This window comes from Mobula hypostoma, chromosome 11, assembly GCF_963921235.1.
Source record: "Mobula hypostoma chromosome 11, sMobHyp1.1, whole genome shotgun sequence".
Lineage (NCBI taxonomy): Eukaryota > Metazoa > Chordata > Chondrichthyes > Myliobatiformes > Myliobatidae > Mobula > Mobula hypostoma.
Window position 1 is genome coordinate 59,119,992 of NC_086107.1, and position 21,943 is coordinate 59,141,934.

Consider the following 21,943-nt stretch of genomic DNA (forward strand, 5'->3'; position numbering starts at 1 on the left):
CAGCAAACCAATCATAAATTATACACAATTGTTACAAGAAAATACAATCAGAACAAATAAAATGACGAAAGAGCAACAACTTTTATTCATACAGCAAATTCAACACAGTAAAGTGTCCCAAGGAAATTAACAGAAGAATTGTCAAAAACAGACAAAGGAGAGCCAGGGAGTAGAGATTAGCTTTATTTGCCTTTTGTACATTGTGACATCAAAGCATACAGTGAGATGTATCATTTGCTTTGCGAATATGCTAGGGGCAGCCTGCAAGTGTTGCCAGATTTCCAGAGCCAACATGGCATGCCCACAACATACTAAACCTAATCTGCGCGTCCTTGGAATGTGGGAGGAAACCAGAGTACTTGGAGGAAATCCACACAGTCATGGGGAGAGTGTATAGACTCCTTACAGCCAGCAGTGGGAACTGAACAGCAATTGCCAATGGCAGATGCTGTAAAGCATCACACTAACCCCAGTGCTACCATCACCCCTGCTTTGCTACCGGAGGCAATTGGTCAAAAGGGATATATTTGAGCCGGCCCTTGAAGGAATTGGGAATGTGATAAAAAGTTGAGAAAAACAATACCATTTCACGTCTGCAGTGTTGCACAAAATTGCTGTTCTTGAGTTATGTTGCTCACCGCACTTCACAGTAGGTCAGACTGAGGTCAGCCACGTTGAACATAGTTACTGACACATGCTTCCAGCCTGTTAGAAGTCAGAGCTGAGTGTTATTGGCTTTCCCATGAGTTAAAAAGAGCCCCGTATAATGTTTTAAATGCTCTACTCAATTGCATATCAGCACTGGCTGGGAACCACGTACCATGAAATGGCACCTATAGTGATCTCAACTAGAGTGATGCTGGAGCTGCTAACATTAATCCAGATTTTAGCAAGGGAAAGATGTGCTGATTTCCAATTCCTAACTTTCAATCTGTAAAGTTTTGGTTTAGCTGTAATGAGTAAGTTGCATCAAGTTCAGCAGGTGGTTGGCATAGTTACTGGTTGGAAAATACTTTCTCACCCAGAAAGAAATGTAAAGGACACAGCCTGAACTCGGATATCTAGGATCAGTTCACACTTATCATTGGGACTTAGAGCTCCCTATCATCACAATGGCAAGCTGCATGCACCAAATGGACAGCTTCAGGCAGCTCACTGGAGGAAGCTCCTTGAAGATTGGGACCATGCAGATAAATGTATGGGAGCAGCCAGAGAGATGTGACTTTGGAGGACAAGAGAGAGGGTGGCCAGTGGTGATGATTGAGGTAGGGTGAGCTGGGGAACCATGGTCGTTTTGCATGTTGGAGGGCAAATACTGGGAGTCAGTGGCCTCCGTGACAAGAAAATGAATCTATCCGACATGCAAACAAGGAGTGAAGTTATTGGTGTTACCCTGAAGCAAATGGCGTCTTGGTTTTCCAGAAGCCACGTGAGGCATTTTCTTAGTCCAAGACAAGCTAATGTTACTGAGTAGGTCTCTTTGAAGGATATGCAGAAGGTCTCAGCCTGAAACCTTTCATACCTGCATTAAATTAAGCATTGATTCACTGTCTTCTTTTTGGAAAGCTTAGTTTCCCACTTAGAAAATGAATATCTGCCCTTGAATATATTGGTCTCTTCTATCCTGTAACAAGTTGCATCCATAAGCACCTCAAATGTTTATATAACTAAAGAAAGGATGCTTCCACTTTTATGACCCGTTGAGAGTTAGCATAACAAATATTCCTTGTTTCTTTGTTCAGAACACTCAGGATTTCAGCTCTGGCCTGTGGCTGGGTTGCTTTCGGCCCGGGACTTCCTGGCAAGCCTTGCTTTTCGAGTTTTCCAGTGCACGCAGTACGTCAGGCATGCCTCCTCGCCAATGCACACTCCTGAGCCGTAAGTTCAAGCAATAAACTAAACCGCGGTTTCATGTTCTGGAAATGAATCACTAAAAGTCTGTAATGAGAATGCAAATGCTGGAAATGAACAGCTTGTCTGTCAGCACCCGTTGGTTTGGTCAGAGTGCGGTTTGCTTCATCTAGGGATTGTGACAGAACTCTGTGAACTTCTGTTGTTGCTTACATTATGGTATTGTTGCTGACGATACGAAGGTAGGTGGAGGGGCCGGTAGTGCTGAGGAAACAGAGTCTGCAGAGAGACTTGGATAGATTGGAAGAATGGGCAAAGAAGTGGCAAATGAAATATAATGTTGGAAAGTGTATGGTTATGCACTTTGGCAAAAGAAATAAATGGGCATACTATTATATAAATGGGGAGAGAATTCAAAGTTCTGAGATGCAACAGGACTTGGGAGTCTTCGTGCAGGATACCCTTAAGGTTAACCACCAGGCTGAGTCAGTGGTGAAGAAGGCGAATGCAATGTTAGCATTCATTTCCAGAGGAATAGTGTATAGGAGCAGGGATGTGATGTTGAGGCTCTATAAGGCACTGGTGAGGCCTCACTTGGAGTACTGTGAGCAGTTTTGGTCTCCTTATTTAAGGAAGGATGTGCTGATATTGGAGAGGGTACAGAGAAGATTCACTAGAATGATTCCGGGAATGAGAGGGTTAACATATGAGGAACGTTTGTCCGCTCTTGGACTGTATTCCTTGGAGCTTAGAAGAACGAGGGGGGACCTCATAGAAACATTTCGAATGTTGAAAGGCATGGACAGAGTGGATGTGGCAAAGTTGTTTCCCATGATGGGGGAGTCTAGTACGAGGGGGCATGAATGAAGGATTGAAGGACGCCCATTCAGAACGGAGATGCGAAGAAATTTTTTTAGCCAAAGGGTGGTGAATCTATGGAATTTGTTGCCACGGGCGGCAGTGGAGGCCAAGTCATTGGGTGTATTTAAGGCAGAGATTGATAGGTATCTAAGTAGCCAGGGCATCAAAGGTTATGGTGAGAAGGCGGGGGAGTGGGACTAAATGGGAGAATTGATCAGCTCATGATAAAATGGCGGAGCAGACTCGTTGGGCCGAATGGCCGACTTCTGCTCTTTTGTCTTTGGTCTTATTACTGTTGGACAAGGTGGTCTGATTGGATTTCTTTTTTCATACACAGTGTAGGGCAGTTAATTACTGTCACGTTGGGAGAAAGCATGTTACTGTCACATAACTTTGCAACGGAATTGCTGTGTTTCACAAAAAGGCAGAGTAGATACAGTGCTAGTGGTATCTGTATGTGGGGTGGAGAATGTATAACTAGTCTCCATCCGAGTCAGATTTATTCTCATGCGCACTGGTTCAGCTATAATAGAATTGGAATTGGTTTATTATTGTCACATGTACTGAGATACAGTGAAAAAAATGACTTGCATACTGTTCATACAGATCAAACCATTAATATAAACCATATGATATAGGAGCAGAATTAGGCCATTTGGCCCATCGAGTCTGCTCTGCCATTTCATCATGGCTGATTCATATTTCCTCTCAGCCCCAATCTCCTGCCTTCTCCCCGTATCCAACCATGCCCTGACCAATCTAGAATCTATCAATTTCTGCCTTAAATATACACAAACACTTGGCTCCCACAAGTGCCTGCAGCAACAAATTCCACAGATTCACCACTGTCTGGCTAATGAAATTCCTCCTCATCTCTGTTCTAAAAGGTCACCCCTCTATTCTGAGGTTGTGTCCTCTGCTCTTAGGCTCTCCCACCTCAGGAAGCATCCTCTCCACATACACGCTATCAAGGCCTTTCACCATTCAGTAGGTTTCAATGAGGTCACCCCACATTCTTCTGAATTCTAGTGAATACAGATCCACAGCCATGAAACACTCTTCATATGACAAACCATTTAATCCTGGAATCATTTTCGTGAACCTACTTTGAACCATCTCCAGTTTCAGCACATCCTATCTAAAATAAGGGAGCCAAACCTGCTCACAATACCCCAAGTGAGGCCTCACCAGTTCATTATAAAGTTTCAACATTACACCCTTGCTTTTAAATTCTAGTCCTCTTGAAATTAATGCTGACATTGCATTTGCTTTCCTCATCACAGACTCAACCTGCAAATTAACCTTTAGGGTATTCTGACACAGGACTCCCAAGTCCCTTTGCACCTCAGTTTTTCTTTATATTTTCTCTCCATTTAAAGAATAGTCAACCCTTTCATTTCTTCTACCAAAGTGCATGACCATACACTTCCCAACAGTGTATTCCATCTGCCATTTCTTTGCCCAATCTACTCATCTGTCTCAGTCCTACTGTACCGCTCTAGTACCTCAAAACTACCTGCCCCTCCACCTATCTTCATATCTTCACAAACTTTGCAGCAAAGCCATAAATTCCATCATCCAAATCATTGACATTTAACATTAAAAAAATCAGTTCCAACACAGACTCCTGTGGAACACCACTAGTCACTGGCAATCAACCAGAAGAGATTCCCTTTATTCCCACTCATTGCCTCCTGCCAACCAGTTACTGTGTTTTCCATGCTAGACCCTTTCCTGTAAAACTATGGGCTCGTAGCTTATTAAGCAGCCTCATGTGTGGCACCTTGTCAAAGATCCAAGTACACAACATCAACCAACTCTCCTTTGTCTATCCCATTTGTTATTTCTTCAAAGAATTCCAACAGATCTGTCAGGCAAGATTTTCCTTTGAGAAAACCATTCTGACTACAGCTATTCTGACTATACTGACTATTTTATCATGTGCCTCCAAGTACCCTGAGACCTCATCCTTAATAATCGACTCCAGCATCTTTCCAACCACAAAGGTCAGACTAACTGGCCTATAATTTCCTTTCTTCTGCCTCTCTCCTTTCTTGAAGAGTGGAGAGGCATTTGCAATTTTCCAGTCTTCCAGAATCATCTTAGAATCTGGAGATTCTCAAAAGATCAATACTAATGCCTCCACAATCTCATCAGCCACCTCCTTCAGAACTCTGAGGTGTACCTGTACACCATCTGGTCCAGGTGAACTATTTACCCAAAGACCTTTCAGTTTTCCCAAGAGCCTTCTCTCTAATTATGGTAGCTTCATAGACTTCATGTTCCCTGACACCTAGAACTTCCACTACACTGCTAGTGTCTTCCTCAGTGAGGACTGATGGAAAATACTTATTCAGTTTATCTGTCATTTCATTGCTCCCCCTTTACTACCTCTCCAGCATCATTTTCCAATGGTCCGATATCCACTCTCGCCTCACTTTTACACTTTGCATTGAGGTAGAATATGGGACATGATGGACAGGGTAGTCCCCCCACCCCACCCCCTTCTGCAGTCTCTAGAATTCCTGTGTGTTGAAATTGCAGCCAGTCAGGATAGTTTCTGTTGTAGCATGGATGAAATCACCGGACAGACAGAGTCACTGGTAGATACAAAGCAGCTTCTTTATTCGACACAACAAGGTAAAGTACAACAGGCATCATATGGACGAAGTCGCTTTCAGTAGAAACATCTGCTAGCTCAATGTGGGGTCGATATTTATATGCTAAACACAAAGTCAATTGCTACTTATAAAGTTATAGACAATGCATAGGCAATGCTTCCTATTGAAGCTACATACAAAATATCACACCATCCTTTCTTTCCGACGCCAACGTGTCTGGGTTGGTATCTATAGCCTTTAGGAATGCAAGTTAAGTCCACGATACATTTATTTGGCATTTCACGTGCTAACATAGAAGACAATTAATATTTATAATGTATAGATAATACTGTCTTCGAAACTACAGCATCAGGTGAAACTACGGACACCTTTTTAGGAAGCGCATTGTTGTGGACTCAATCCACAGTACTTTGTCAAATAGAAGTCTGGTGGCCAAAGTCATTTAAGTGTAAACAAATCATCTACCCAACAAAAAACTCACTCTAACAGTTTCTCGTCTTGGCCCTCCTGGACAAAAATTAAATTTGTATCAGGAAAGGCCAACCTAGGAGGATCTGCTCAAATAGGGCCGCAAAAATGCCGTATCTTGAAATTCCTCCCCCGACTTTTATGTACCTCTATCTATCCTAGCATTACCTAATCGCTACCTACCAAGTGCTAAGCAGAGAGGCTGTCCCAAGTCTTTAGAAATGCGACTCCATTCACGTGCCTGTCGCTTTCCATGCACGCTGACTGCAGCTTAATCGCATTCCTTTGTCTTCAGCCCTTCATCCTATGTTTGCTGAAAATCTCCTTCCAGGAGCACCCACAGGCTCTCTCATCGATGTACAGGAAGGGGTTGGGGTGGCCTCCAAGTAAATGTCTGCAAGGACCTCTCGCCGGTGGCACCCCCTTCCGAATTGTCTGGTCGATCACTGCTGAAAAGGGTCCAGTTCCTCAGACTGGGGGTAATCGAAGTGGTGGAACTTGCCGTCTCTGCTTGAACTCAAAAATCCCTCCCCATCTATTTCCCAATAAATTTCTATACTATGCTATAAAATTAATCCTCTACCTTCAGCAACCAGCCTTCTTTACAGAGTACCATCATCATCACACTTTAGCGGGCTATTCATGGTTTTCCAACATGTTCTCAGTGTCTTCTGCCACGCTCTCAGCGTTTTCTGCCTTTGCGTTTTCTCCGGGTATGTTTTCATCAGCTGTGGTCAGGTCTGGCATGGACAGCTGGTGTTCCTCTCTTAAGTTCTCTGAAATTACATGGTTACTGGGTACACTTGGTTCCCCACTCCATCTGTGGGAGCAACAAGAGGGTGAGTTGTATGCTTTAACCTGAGCCCGGTGTTTCCACTGGCTGTCTCGCCGAGTCTGTACACAGACACATGTATCATTGGTTAAGAGTACCGTCTGTGGTCCTATCCACCTGGGGGCAAACCCCGGCCTTTCCAGCAGCACCCTCACCATAACTTGGTCGCCGGGCTGTGGAAGGACTATCCCCTTTCACTCTGGCTCTCTCTGATCAGCGATTCGCTGTTGTTTCGCTCGATCCTTTAATACTTTAAGTTGGTTACAAAGGTCTTTCACATATTGGGTCATTCTATCCCTGTAAGCCCCAGGCTCCCCACAACCTGTAATTACCCCATAAGGGAGTTGCATTGCTCACCCCATCAATAATTTGTAGGGGCTGAGACCCAAAGTGTGGTTCGGGGTTGCGCACAATCTCATCAGGATTACTGGTAATACATCCACCCATGTCTTTCCTGTCTCAGCTATAGCTTTGGCTAACGCATTCTTAATTGTTCAGTTCATCCTTTCTACCATCTCTGAACTCTGGGTGTGGTAGGGTACGTGGAACCGTTGTCGAATCCCTAGTAGTTGGCACATTTCCTTCATCACTTTCCCCATGAAATGTGCTCCCTGATCTGAATCCACCTGAACTGGGGTTCCCCACCTTGGGAGGATTTCCTGAAACTAGGATCCATGCAGGGTGTGGGCGGTGCAGTCCCCTGTTGGGAAAGCCTCCACCCACCGGGTGAAGTATTCCACAATTACTAGACAGTAACATTTCCCCCTGCTTTTTGGCAGGGGCCCTGTGAAGTCTATCTGGATGTTTTCCGAGGGTCCCCTCGGCCGAGGCTGATTTGCCAGCTGTAGCTTTCTGCCCTTACCAGGGTTATGCTGGGCACAAATGATACAACGGTGGCTGAATTTCTCAACATCCCCGCCCATCCCTGGCCACCACCAGTCCTGCCGGAGGGTTGTAATCATGCCCTGCCTTCCCTGATGCATCACCCCATGATATAACTTTAGTAGTGTCTGTCTAATACAGGGTGGGGCCACCGTGACTCTTTCCTCCCCATGTGTCCAGCACCCATCTGATCCCTCCTTTGCTCCTTTTCCCCTCCATTTTTCCTTCTCTTCTGCCTCGACCTCTTTATATAATTTTACTAGGCTGGCTTCTGTCATTTCCTCCTGCACACTTGCAATTTCAATTGCCTCTTGTTCCCCTGCTGCCTTCTTTGCAGCAACATCTGCCCTCGGAGGATCTGGGGAAACTTTATGTTCTGGAGTGGCCGCAGTCTCTCTGAGTATCCCCTGGTGTTCTTGTTCCTTCGGTATACCCTGAACAGCGGTCAGTGTGTCAGTTTGTATAGGGTCCTGCATAGGGAGTTTATACAGACCCTCCTCTATTTTAACTGGGTCTATCTTTACCTGCCCACAATCTTGACTTGTGTGTAGCCCACACTGCTGGGAACTGCTGACAAGGTGACCCATAGACCCCATCTGAGCTGTGACTATGCTAGGCAGGTTGTGTATTCTGTTGGTTGTATGTGTTCACTGCCCCTGACTCATCCATATTATTTCTCCTTTTCCCAAATCTATAACAGCTCCTGCTTCCCTTAGGATGTCTATTCCAAGGATCGCACCCTCATTATTTGGACATACCCAGAAATACACTGGAAGCTGCACTCCCCTGATTCCTAGTATCTGCAATTCGCTTCTTTCTGATTTTACTGTTTTCCCTCCTACACCCCTGATATAACTGGCCTGTCCAGTTGTTGGTAAGGGTAAGTCTGTTATTGATACTGATGCCCCCGTGTCCACTAACATATTGCATTGCCGTCCGCCTAACAATGCCGTTGTGTACATCCGCGGGTCAGCAGCGCTGGCCGTGGAGCCTGCTGCCACATCTTTTTCTGCCCTAAGAGGCGCTGTCACTAACTCTTTGATCTGATGGACAGACGGGCTGATTGCTGATGGGGTGAGTGAGTGAGTGGGCTGTGACCTTTGACTGGGTTTTCCCTCTCCCTTTTGGACACTGTCTCCAGCCATGTCCCGACAGGTCACAGCTGTAGCATATCGACTTCTTCATTGTCTTATACCTGGTCCTACAGTCCTTTGCTAGGTGCCCTGACTGCTGGCAAGCAAAACAAACTCTCCGGGATATCACAGCAGCTGCATTCACTATACCCACTTTAGGATTTCTCTTGCCTTTCCTTTGGTCTATCTCACTGGCCCACAAAACTATCGCAGAGTAGGTGGACCCTACTGTTATGCCTAGATCTAAAACTTCCTGGTAGGCTGAGCTCAGGCCTTCCTTCAGCATTTTTAGGAAGACTGAGTCGTCCCTCCCTGGATTATCCAACCCTGAATACTCCTCGTATGCTCGATATTTACGTTCTGCATAATCCATGGCTATCTCGTCAGCTTTTTGAATCACTGCCATTATCGTTCCCCAGCTACTCTCGCCTCCCCCCAGGCACTGCCTCACTTCCCCTTTAAAAGAGCGATATCTTTCTTCATTACTGGCCATCCCGGTAGTTGCCCATGTACCATCCCGCACCCCCTGGGCCATCCTGTCCCACATATTCCTCAGGCACTTGCCTTTCACTAACACATGTATATCTTTAGGGTGCATCTGGTGAATTTCAACCATTTCCTTGAGTTTGCGCCAGAATTCTGAACTCCCACAGGCGACTTTAAGTGAGGGCAACTCGGACAAAATGCTCTGTTTCTCCCCGGGGTGAAGGGCTTATGAATAGTCGTAATCAAGGTCAAGGACTGGCTCGGATCATCAGGGTTCTCAACCTGACGCTGTCTGACTTCAATAGGTGCCACTCTGGTAGTTCTCTCTGGGTAAAACCTCTCCCTGAGATATCCCCACAATAATTCCCGCACTACGCAAAATATCATAGACGGGTAGCAGTTAAACAACACATAGTTAAAACCGCAGAGTATATATTCCACAATCTGCCAGTTTTGAGTACCTGAACTCATGATGCCTGTGTATTCCCTTGCATCACACTTGCACACACACACTAAAATGCAGCTCCCCGAACGAGTATACACGCTCCCACTCTGGCGTCTCGAACTGTACCGTTGGTTACCACCTTTCGCAACTGGTGGTCCAAGTCTCACCAAGTTAACCAAGTCAACATGCAAAGATTCCTCACGTACATAAACACACATGCACACGCACACACTACTTTTATATCTACCAGTTCAGCTCTCCACATTCGTGATAGTTCGTGTTCCTGTGTACCACCGACCGAACAGATCCAAGTGTGAGTGTTGTTTTAGAAAAATACTCACCAACTTAGACCGCTAGGAACGCTGGCCACACGACGGGTCACGAAGTATCCCACTCCTGACACCAAATGTTGTAGCGTGCATGAAATTACCGGAGAGACAGAGTCACTGGTAGATACAAAGCAGCTTCTTTATTCGACACAACAAGGTACAGCAGGCATCATACGGACGGAGACGCTTTCGGTAGAAAGATCTGCTAGCTCAATGTGGGCTCGATATTTATATGCTAAACACAAAGGCAATCGCTACTTAAAAAGTTACAGACAATGCATAAACAATGCTTCCTATTGAAGCTACATACAAAATATCACAGCATCCTTTCCTTCCAATGCCAACATGTCTGGGTTGGTATCCACAGCCTTTAGGAATGCAAGTTAAGTCCACGATACATTTATTTGGCATTTTACCTGCTAGCATAGAAGACAATTAATATTTATAAAGTATAGATAATACTGTCTTCGAAACTACTGCAACTGGTCAAACTACGGCGCCAGAAGCATCTGGTATTCACACCTTTTTAGGAAGCGCATTGTTGTGGACTCAATCCACAGTACTTTGTCAAATAGAAATCTGGTGGCCAAAGTCATTTAAGTGTAAACAAATCATCTACTCAAAAAAACTCACGCTAACACTTTCTATAGTGATTTGTAGAAGTTGTTAGAGTATTTGGTGACATACAGAATCTCATTCAGCTTCTTAGAAAGTGGAGGCACAGGCATGCCTTCTTTATGGTTGCATCAATGTGCTAGACACAGGACAAGTCATACAAAATGTTAACATTTGAAGTTATTAATTCTCTCTGCCATCAACCCTTATGAGGCAGTGAATGAGTTGGCTATTTAGAAAGGGGAGAATGAGCCTTGGCTATGGTGTCTTCTCAAGCAGACATGAGGTGATTGTGGCTTTGAGCAGGTAAAGTGAGTCGATAAAACAAACAAACAAATCTTTGTGCACTTGACTAGCTCATTCTGATAGTATCTTTAACATCAATATCGCGTTTCTTGTAACTTTGTCTTTCACAAAACCACACTGTTCTTTGCCTTTTTCAGCTTGTATCTTACTTTTAGCTCTTGTCATCAAAATTCTTAGCAGTGTCTTGGTGATATGACTCATTAAACACGGTCCTATGTAATTCACATTCTATTGCTCCAGGTTTCTTAGGAAGAGTGATAAAAATTGATTTTTTCATTTCTTCTGGTATTATTCCAGTCTCATAAATGTCATTGATTAAGTCCGTAAATCTTCAAGGGCGATAATTTGTTCTATTACTAATTATCAGGACCTGCTGCCTTTCCTTTCTTCATCTTATTTATTGCATTACGAACTTCAGATTTTAAAATACTTGGACCTTCAATGTTCTTCTTAATTTCTTATTTTTCACCTCAATCGTCTGAAGAACAGAGGAGCTTTTTACCAGTGATATTCTTGATTTGTTGATGTAACCTTTTTGGATCAGTAATAGGGATTTTTTCTATTTGCTCACATTCCTGGTTTAACCATTCTTCTTTGGCTTTTTGACATAAGCTTTTAACTTTTTTATCTAAGGACTTATATTCTATAGGTTTTGCTTTCTTCAGTCTCCTTTCTTCCATTAGAATTATGATTTCATCTGTCATCCATTTATTCTTTGTGCTTTTTTATTTTTTAGGAATCATTGACTTTGCTGATTCTACCAAGGCATCCTTTAGAGAGTTAAACTTCATTTCTACATGATTGTTATCATCTTCAACAGATTCTATTTCTAGACTTTGAAATCTATTCCTTACTTCAATTGTAAGTTTTTGTCTTAAGTTTTCTTCTTTAATTAATTGCGAGTAGCCAAGGGATTTTTCAGGTTTTTGCTTCTTTAGTTTTTTAAGTTTTAATTTTACATGACATATTACTGGGTTATGGTCACTATTACAGTCTGCACCTGGATATGTTTTGCATTAAGTCACTGAGTTTCTAAATCTTTGGTTTATAGTAATAAAGTCAATTTGATTTTTGGTGTTATCACCTGGAACCTTTCAAGTCCATAAGCGTCTTGATTGGTTTTTAAAGTAGATATTCATAATGACCTGATTATTCATCTTGCATCATTCTACCCATTTCTCGCCTTTTTCATTTCTTTCCCCTAGTCCAAATTTTCCTATGGTACTTCCATCAGCACTTTGTCCTACTTTAGCATTTAGATCTCCCATGACAATAACTATAACTGAGCAAAGCATCTTCAGATTGTCTTGAAAATCGTCTTGACACTGTTGTTGTGTGATACATTTTGTGAGGTTGACCATGGTTTTCTTAACAAATAGATTCTAGGAAACCTAGTATCTAGCAACGGTGGTTTGCTATTGCCTTCCATTGGGCGAACTGAAGAAATCGCCATTTCTCTTCCCAAATGTTCACCCGCCTGTACTATAGCCGTAGACATTTGAGGTTGTAGCTCATCTGCCTTCTCCGTCATAAGTTCAGTTACTGAACCTGCCGGATCTGCCGGATCTGCCATTGGCCTTCGCTCATATCCTGAGCGGATGACACTGTGTTAATTGCAAATACGGAGGAAGAACTACAAAACTTAATTGATATAGTTGTTGAAGAAATTGCAAAAATAGGTCTATCTATCAACTGCAAAAAGACAGAATATTTTAGTGATATCCAAAATGAAGGAAAATCCTACCTGCAGGCTGAGAATAAACGGGGAAGACATACTGTAAAACAAGTACAGTACTTGTGCTACTTAGGAAGCTGGGTGACATCAGATGGCAGGTGCGACATGGACATCAAAAGAAGAACAGGGATGGCAAAAGACACTTTTACGAGAATGAAGAGTATACTGACCAACACTAAACTAGGCACGACAACCCGCCTCAGAGCACTGAAATGGTATGTTCATCCAGTTATGTTATATGGCTCAGAATGTTGGACAATATCTAGTAACATGAGGAAATGAATTGAAGCAGCAGAGATGTGGTTTTTGAGGAGGATGCAAAGAATATCATGGCCGAAACGAATATCTAACGAGGATGTCACGAACAGAGCAAGCACAAAAAGAGAAATAATGTATGAGATCATGAAAAAGCAATGTGACTTCATTGGACATGTAATTAGGAAAGAGGAGTTAGAATGCACGGTAATTATGAGAAAGATTGAAGGGAAGAAAGCAAGAGGAAGGCAAAGACAAATGATGATGGAGACAGCAGCCAGAGATCTGGAAATCGATACCAATGAATTGATCCATTTCACCCAAAAGAGGAGTGTGTGGGCCATGGCAGCCAAAGCTCAAACTGGGCATGGCACCTGATGATGATGATGATGATGATGATGATCAGAAATTTTTTGACAATTGTAGATTGGGAAAGGCTGTTTTCTGGCAAAGGTGTACTTGGAAAGCGGGAGGCCTTCAAAAGTGAAATTTTGAGAGTACAAAGCTTGTATGTGTCTGTCAGAATAAAAGGTAAAGATAGCAAGTTGTATGGAACTTTGGTTTTCAAGAGATATTAAGGCCCTGGTTAAGAGGGAAAAAGAGATGCATAGCAGTTAGAGGCAAGTAAGAACAAATGAGGTGCAAGAAATGCAACAGAACACTTATGAAAGAAATCAGGAAGGCTAAAAGAAGACATGAAGTTGCTCTAGCAGACAAGGTAAAGGAGAATCTTAAGGGATCCTACAGATATATTAAGAGCACAAGGATTGTAAGGGACAAAATTGGTCCTCTGGAAGACAAGAATGGTAACCTATGTGTGGAGGCAAAACAGATGGATGCATTCTTTGCATCTGTATTTACTCAGGAGGTGGATATGGCGTCTATGGAAGAGAGGCAAAGCAGCATCAACTTCATGGACCCTGCAGAGATTACGGAGGAGGATGTGTTTGCTACCCTGAGGCAAATCAGGGTGGATTAGTCCCCAGAACCTGACAAGGTGTTCCTTCAGACCCTACGGGAGGCAAGTGCAGAAATTGCCTGGGTACTAGCAAAGATACTTAAAACATTCTTAGTGATAGGAGAGGTACCAGAGGATTGGAGGAGAGCCAGTGTTGTTCTACTGTTTTAAGAAAGGCTCTAAACAGTAACCAGTAAATCATAGGCCGGTGAGTCTGACATCAATTGTGGGAAAGTTATTGGAAGGTATTCCAAGGGGCCAGATATATCAGTGTCTGGATAGACATAGTGTGATTAAGGATAGACAACATGGTTTTGTACATGGTAGGTCTCATCTAGCCAATCTTATAGAGTTTTTTGAGGAAGTTATCAGAAAAATGGATGAAGGTAAGGCAGTGGATGCTGTCTAAACGGACTTTAGTAAGGCATTTCACGACGTTTTGTATGGGAGGCTGGTCAAGAAGGTTCTATCACTCGGCATTCAGGATGAGGTAGTCAATTGGATTAGAAATTGGTTTTATTGGAGAAGTCAGAGGGTAGTCATATATGGTTGCCTCTCCTGCTGGAGGCCTGTGACTTGTGGTGTGTCGCAGGGATTGGTGCTGGGTCCCTTGTTGTTTGTCATCTATATCAATGATTTGGATGATAATGTGGTTAACTGGATCACCAAATTTGCAGATAACACCAAGGCTGTGGTGTAGAGGGCAGTGGGGAAAGCAATCATGGTTTGCAGAAGGATCTGTATCAGCTTGAAAAATGGGCTGAAAAGTGGTAGATGGAACTTATTGCAGACAAGTTCAAGGTTTTGTACTTCAGTAGGACCAGCCAAGATAGGTCTCACGCAGTGAACGGTTGGGCAATGAGGCGCATGATCGAACAAAGGGATCCGGGAATACAGGTCGATAATTCATTGGAAGAGGTGCTCTAGGTGGACAGGGTTGTAAAGAGTGTTTTTGACACATAGGCCTTCCTATATCAAAGTACTGTGTACAGAAAAGGAGATGTTATGTTGAAGTTGGAGTTTGGAGTATTGTGTGCAGTTTTGATCACCTACCTACAGGAAAGATGTAAACAAAGTTGAAGAAGTGCAGAGGAAATTTACAAGAATGTTGCTGGGTCCTCAGGACCTGAATTACAAGGAAAAATTGAATAGTTAGGACTTTATTCTTTAGAATGCAGAAGACTGAGAGGAGATTTGATAAACTTGTACAATATTATAAGGGGTATAGTTAGGATAAATGTAAGTAGGTTTTTTCCACTGAGGATGGGTGGGACTACAACTGGAGGTCATGGGTTAAGGGTGAAAGGTGAAAAGTTTAAGGGGAGCATGAGAGGAAACTTCTTCATTAAGAGGGTCATGAGAGTATGAAATGAGCTGGCTGCCAAAACAAGTGGTGCATGTGAGCTCGATTTCAATGTTTAAGAATAGTTAGGATAGGTACATTGATAGTAGGGATATGAAGATCTATGGTCGGTGGTGCAGGTCATTGGGAGTAGGCAGTTTCAATGGTTTTGGCATGGATCTGCTTCTCTGCTGTACTTCTCTATGACTCTATGTCTTTAACTGCTCATCTCGTACTTCTGACTGAATGAGATATCATGGAAAATGCATGCCCAAATTGGAAGAAAAACAGAGAAAAATGTCACTTGCATTGACTCAGCAAGAGATGAACTGCTAAAATCATAGCTGTCAGAATTTAGAACAGGCAGAATGTAACAAAGTGGAAAGGTATGTAGTCTCATGTGGATCTGAATTTGCTTCTTATTACATTTAGTGTACAACCACGGTATGTGAACCTATCTGGAAGATGTTTTCCTGCAGTCCTGTAACCACTCTAACCACCTTAGCCATGGCCATAGTTTATGTTGTCCAAGATCAATTCTCTCAGTCCCAGAACAATAGCAGTGTCCCAGGCCCACCAATATGATACCCAGCCTTTGACCTTTATAAAGTTTCTGAAGTTCCTTCAAAGGTGATACGGACCGCATTCTGACTCATTGCATCATCATCTGGTATGGAGACACCAATGCACAGGAACAAACAAAAACTTCAGAAAGCAAATCCATCTAGGGTGTAAGCCTCTCCACTATCAAGGATGGTGCCTCAAGAGTGTGACATCCACTTTGAAGGACCCTCACCATCCAAGACATGTCCTCTTCTTGTTACTACTGTTAGCGAGGAGGTGCAGGAGCCTGAAAACACACACTCGATGTTCTAAGGACAATTTCTTCCCTTCCATTGTGAGATTTCTGAATGGGCCATGAAGCTATGAGCACTACCTCACTAATTTCTTCTCTTTTTCACTATATATTTCTATTTAAAATATATTTATTTCTGTAACTTATACTTATGTAGGTTCTTATTCTGTTCTGCTATGAACAAAAACAGCAAATTTCACAACCTATGTCAGTGATAATAAAGTTGATCCTGATTCTGATTCAGGCAAGTGACTTATCTTCTGACATCCCAAGACTTTTCTACCATTTGCAAGGAACAAGTGAAAAGTATGATAGAATAAAACTCTGACCCTTCTCTGTCACACATCCCCTCCCCACGTGCCTGGATGAGTGTAGCATCAATAGCTCTCAATAACCTCAACAGCACCCGGGTTAAAACAGCAGGTATCAGCTATCCTAAACATTAATTCCCTTCACCTTTGGCACGCAGTGGCTGCAGTACGTACCATCTTCAACATGCACTGCAGTTACTTGCCCGGCTACTCCGACAGCACTTCCCAAAACTCTGACATCTTCCACCAAAAGGGACTTGAGCTGCTGATGCATGGAAGCACCAGAACGTGCATGGTCCCCACCATCCTGACTTGGAAATATACCTCTGTTGCTTCCTCGCTGATGGACCTACCTGAGCACTGCAGAAGTAACTTTTTCTCACACTAGTTTGGCAATAAGCAGAAGAAAACAGAAGGCATTGAAGGAGGCTGATGAGTTATTTACCCCTGGGGTTTTGGTGTCAGCTTTGATCAATGATGCAGAGACTGATAAGGACACATCACTAAATTAAATATGACATTGAGGTGGATGCAGTCTAAGGTGGACAGTCAGTGCCCTGAATGTTGTGCTTTGCGTTGTTTAGGTTCCGTGTGTCTGTCTCTTTGAAGGTCAGGGAGTGGAAGAGCCTCAGGGCATGATGAAAATTCAAGACTGGACTATTAACATTGTGACCCAAAGCAGACATTTGGCAGACATCATTCCTGCCCAATACAGATAATGGACTTTGACAATCACAGCCCTGCTAAATTCTTTTACTAGGGCTTGGTGCAGGTATCCTGTCAGTCTGAATGACTGTTAATTTCATGATTTCTTGAGCGGACCATATTTTTATCTTTGTATTTGCTTCTTCCTTTATCATAAAAAGAGCAGGATGTCTGATGATGAACCAAGTACAAAAATCTATTACATTTGACTTGATAACCAGAATTAGAAGCTGAATTATCTTTACAATATCAGGAAGTGAAGGTCACTATTGTCCATCTGGGACTAATATCCTGATGCTTGTTTTTTAAATATGTTCTGTTAACCTTGTAAAAACAATGAGTTTTTGAGTTAAGGTATGTTTTTTGTAGTTAAGTAAATGACTTCAGGACCACAAAAGGAGAAAATCTGGTTGGGTATCTGGAGTAGGATGGCAGAATTTTATTGAAACTGATTGAAGAGCTGTCTGAAATCACCATCATTCGAAGCCAGCACTGGCCTTCAACACACTGAGTCTATTTTAGAACTAGAAATAAAGGAGCTTAGCTGTGACTCAGTTGAACTAGTACTTCCCTTTAATTCAGAGAATGGTGACTAAGTCTCACTCAAGAAATTCAAGCTTGAAACTTAAGATTGATACATTAATGCAGTGACGATGGAGTTGTGGTATAAATGGAAGTGCTGCCATTTTAGTGACATGCTAATCTGGGATTCCCCTCCCCAACCCCTCTTAAATAGACACTGAAGGTCTGTCTCAGTGCATTAGAAGAGTACATGGCTAATATTTATTCCACCATAAAAGCAGAATGAATGGTCACTATCATGTACTTTATTGCATTCAAGCTCGTTGCTATATCTCCAATAATATTGCATTTAAAAATTAACTGATTGGGTGATCTGGGGTGTCCTGAAGGAATGTGAAAAGTGTGCTGTAGATACTATCTTGTCTTTAACTTGATATAAAGGGTACTTACACATGATAAACTGAACACTAGATGGCCTCTGATAACTGAGCATTTTGCAGCGAGCACACTTGCATGACTTTTCTTCCACTTTAAGTGGAATGTTTCTTCTAAAATATCTTGAAAATAAAAACAATTTGTTATTCCCACGCAAAAGCCAGGAGTGATTCATGTAACATAACTGAAATAACTTAACATCTGATGTTTACAATAGAGAGAGAAAACGGGGCGCCACGGTAGAGTAGTGGTTAGCACATCACTTTTAAAGTTCGGGGTGTCCGAAGTTGGAGCTCATTTCTGGTGTTGCCTGTAAGGAACCTCTGTACATCTTACCCGTGAAATGCATGAGATTACCCTGGTTGCTCCACTTTCCTCCCACAGTCCAAATATGTACTGGATAGGGTAATTGGTCGTTGTAAATTGTCCCAGGATTAGGTAGGGTTAATCAGGTTTGTCATGGCTTGAAGGGCCAGAAGGGACAGAAGGGCCTACTCCTCTCTGTATTTCTAAATAAATAAGATTAATGCAGAAATATAATATGGAAACAGATATAATGTAAATTCCAATATCCTACCATCATCTCCTCCCCTGTCCAAGCTACTGGTCTGTAGTTCATTCAAGCGCCAATTACAGATTCAAAACTCCTTTCAGTTATGTTTGTAGTCCATTCGACTGAGCTGATAATCACAAGACACGTTTCGTCTTTACTTGACAGCATGGGAGAGTTGAATACAATAGGACTGTCCACACTGGCTGTGAGCAGACTAGCCTCTCCCACAAAATCCAGTGGCTTACAATGTTTAGGCCTTGATGAAAGTCTAGGGGATCGAGAACAGACTAAGTGTTGGCCCCATGCTGGCTAATGACAGATCTTCTTCCACCAAGCTACACCACTTTAAACATTAGTGATATTTATCCCTTTGACTTCCCAACACTGCCCAGTTGCAACCATGTCTTCATTTAAATCAGAATTCAAATATACCTGGTTCATGCACACAGCACCCATTTTTGATTCCCCCCACCACCACCTCCTGGAGTCCTGATCCAACTCTTCAGGTCTTGATTTCATTGCCTCCTTGCATCAATATTCCACCAAACTATGGCCCCAACATCTGACTGATGCCCACTGGCATTTCCTCCCTGTATCCACCCTCCGTAACTATAACCCACATACACCATTTACTCACCTGTCACTACAAGTGAAACCAACCCTGTGTATGTGATCACGTGTGCAGTCTTGTGTTAAACATACGATCTTAGGCCTAGTTCATGGCCATGCTATCCATTTGAAATACTTTTCCTGAGAACTCTAGGCCCCAGTCTGTTCCAATGAGTACAAACTTTCCAACTATTGTCAGTTCCCAGCTGCTCAGAGTCCAGACCTATCGACCGGGGTCAAAAAACCAGAAACTAGATGCCTTATCCCACCAGTTCGATGAAACTGAAGGAAAAGAGCAGCCAATCACTATTTTGCTCCAAGCCAAGGTGATAGTGCTAATTAGTTGAAGAATCAATGCTCTTGCTCGCAAGGCCCAGGCGCAAGGGGAAATTCCTAAGAATGGTCCTCCAGGTTGTCTGTTCTTCCCAAGTTCCATCCGGTCTCAGATTCATCAATGGGAACATGCATTGATAATGACCACTCACCCAGTGATTGCCAAGGCCCTTGAGTTCATCAAGAGAAGACACTGGTGGCCTGGAATGGTGAGAGAGGTCTGACAATACATCCAGGCATACAAAGTGTCCACCCAGAGCAAGGACCCAACCTCAAGGGCTTCTTCAACCCCTGCTTGTACCATGGTGCACATCTCTATGCACTTTGTCACAGAGCTTCCTACTTCCAAGGGGAAGACTGTCATCCTGGTAATTGTTGATCATTTTTCAAAGGCCTGCAAATTCATCGTCTTGGGCATAATACCTTCAGTGATGGAGACAGCCGAAATTATTCTGCACCAGGTCTTCAGGATCCCTGGTTTTCTGGTGGACATTATCGGATTGTGGTCCACAATTCACGTCATGTTTTTAGAGGGCATTCTGTAAGCTGACTGAGGCAACAGCAAGTCTTTCTTCTGGGTTTCACCGACAGTCCAGTTGCCAGATGGAGCAGGTGAACCAGGATTTGGAACGAACCCTGAAATGCTTGGCCTCAGAAAGACCAGATAGGTGGTAGAACTATTTGATGTGGGCAGAGGTCACCCACAGCACTTTACAGCGTTCGGCACATGGGATATCTCTGTTTGAATGCCAATTTGGATATTCTCCGCCACTCTTCTCTGAGTGGGAGGCCAGGGTTGGGGTTCCTGTGGCAGAATATCTTGTCCGACGCTACAAGAAGAAATGGACTAGGGCAAGGGAGATTACCTGGAAGACTGAAGTAAAAGCTAACCACAAGAGAAGGCAGGGAATCAGGTTTGCAGTTCGTGCAACAGGTCTGGCTTTCTTCTCAGGATTTGCCTCACCTGGTAGAGTTTAAGAAAGTTCATTGGACCTTTCAAGGTTCCCTAAAAAGTAAACCCAGTGACTTACACCTTGCAGCTCCTCAAAACCCTCAATATCAATCCCACTTTCCACATTTCCAAATTAAAACCTGTGAAAACCAGCCCTTTAGCCACACCACCATCAGTCCCACCACCACCCACATTTGTTGATGGGGAGCAGGCCTTCACCATGAGAAGAATTTTGGATTCACAGACAATTTGGGGTGATCAGCAGTTCCACATGGACTGGGAAAAATTCAGACCAAGGAATGGTGCTGAGTTCCTGAAAGAGATATATTGGATCTGGCTTTCATCCATGACTACCATCACCATCTCTCTGAGCAACCAGGGCCATCAGAAGTCGGACATAGGGGAGGGGGTCCTGTTACCAAAGGCATCCAACTGCGCCAGCTTCTTGGATTTAGATGCTCTATCTTTCCGGAATATGGATAGCTGGCATCCATATTGTCAGCTGTACTTGGACTATTGTCTGGCATCTTGTTTAGTATTCTTTTCCCGTTTCAGTATCATATCATGTCTGAATTCCAGCCTCTGATACTCCAGCACTTGGGTTTAACCAGCGTTGCCTAGGTATCTCGTCACAGAAGATGCATGCATCGGGATGCTTTTTATTGACTATAGTTTGGCATTCAGTACCATTATTCCCTCAAAACTAATCAATAAGCTCAAAGACCTAGACCTTAATACCTCCTTGTGCAATTGGATCCTTGATTTCCTCACTTGCAGTATTCAGGAAATTCTCCTCCACAATCACCGACAGCACAGGTGCACCACAAGGCTGTGTGCTACTGGTTTTACACTTATGACTGTGAAGCTAATCACAGGTCCAATGGCGTATTTAAAGTTGATGACAACACCACTGCCATAGGCTGAATCAGAGGAGGTGATAGATCAGCATATAGGAGGGAGTTTGAAAATCTGGCCGAGTGGTGCCAAAACAACAACCTCTCACTCAATGTCAGCAAAACCATGGAGCTGATTATTGACCACAGGAGGAGAAAACCTACGTCCATGATCCAGTCCTCATTGGAAGATTAAGGGTGGAGAGGGTTAGCATCTTTAAATTCCTCACTGTTATCATTTCAGAGGATCCATACTGGGCCCATCACCTAAGTGCCATTACAAAAAAAGCATAGCAGCACCTCTACTTTCTCAGGAGTTTGCAAAGATTTGCCATGTCGTCTAAAACTTCAACAAACGTCTGTAGATGTGCAGTGGAGAATATATTGACTGGTTGCATCACGGCCTGGTATGGAAACACCAATCCGTTGAACTGAAAAGTCAACAGAAAGTTGTTGATACAGTTTAGTCAATCACAGCAAAAGCCCTCCCCACCATTGAGTGCTGTCACTGGAAAGCAACACTCATTAACATGGACCGCCAGTATCACCATCCAGGCCGTGCTCTCTTCTCACTGCTGCATCAGGAAGGAGGTACCACCAGGACCTCAGGTCCCACACTACCAGGTTCTGGAACGGTTATTACCCCATCAGGCTT

General features: G+C 43.2%; 1 protein-coding gene across 1 annotated transcript in view; it reads left to right on the forward strand.

Moving 5' to 3' along the window:
- Positions 1-21,943, forward strand: part of th (tyrosine hydroxylase) — a 75,164-nt gene that overhangs the window by 41,552 nt on the left and 11,669 nt on the right. The window contains exon 8 of the mRNA XM_063063229.1: positions 1,743-1,878. Within this exon, the coding sequence (XP_062919299.1) occupies positions 1,743-1,878 (136 nt within the window). The remainder of the gene's footprint in view (positions 1-1,742; positions 1,879-21,943) is intronic.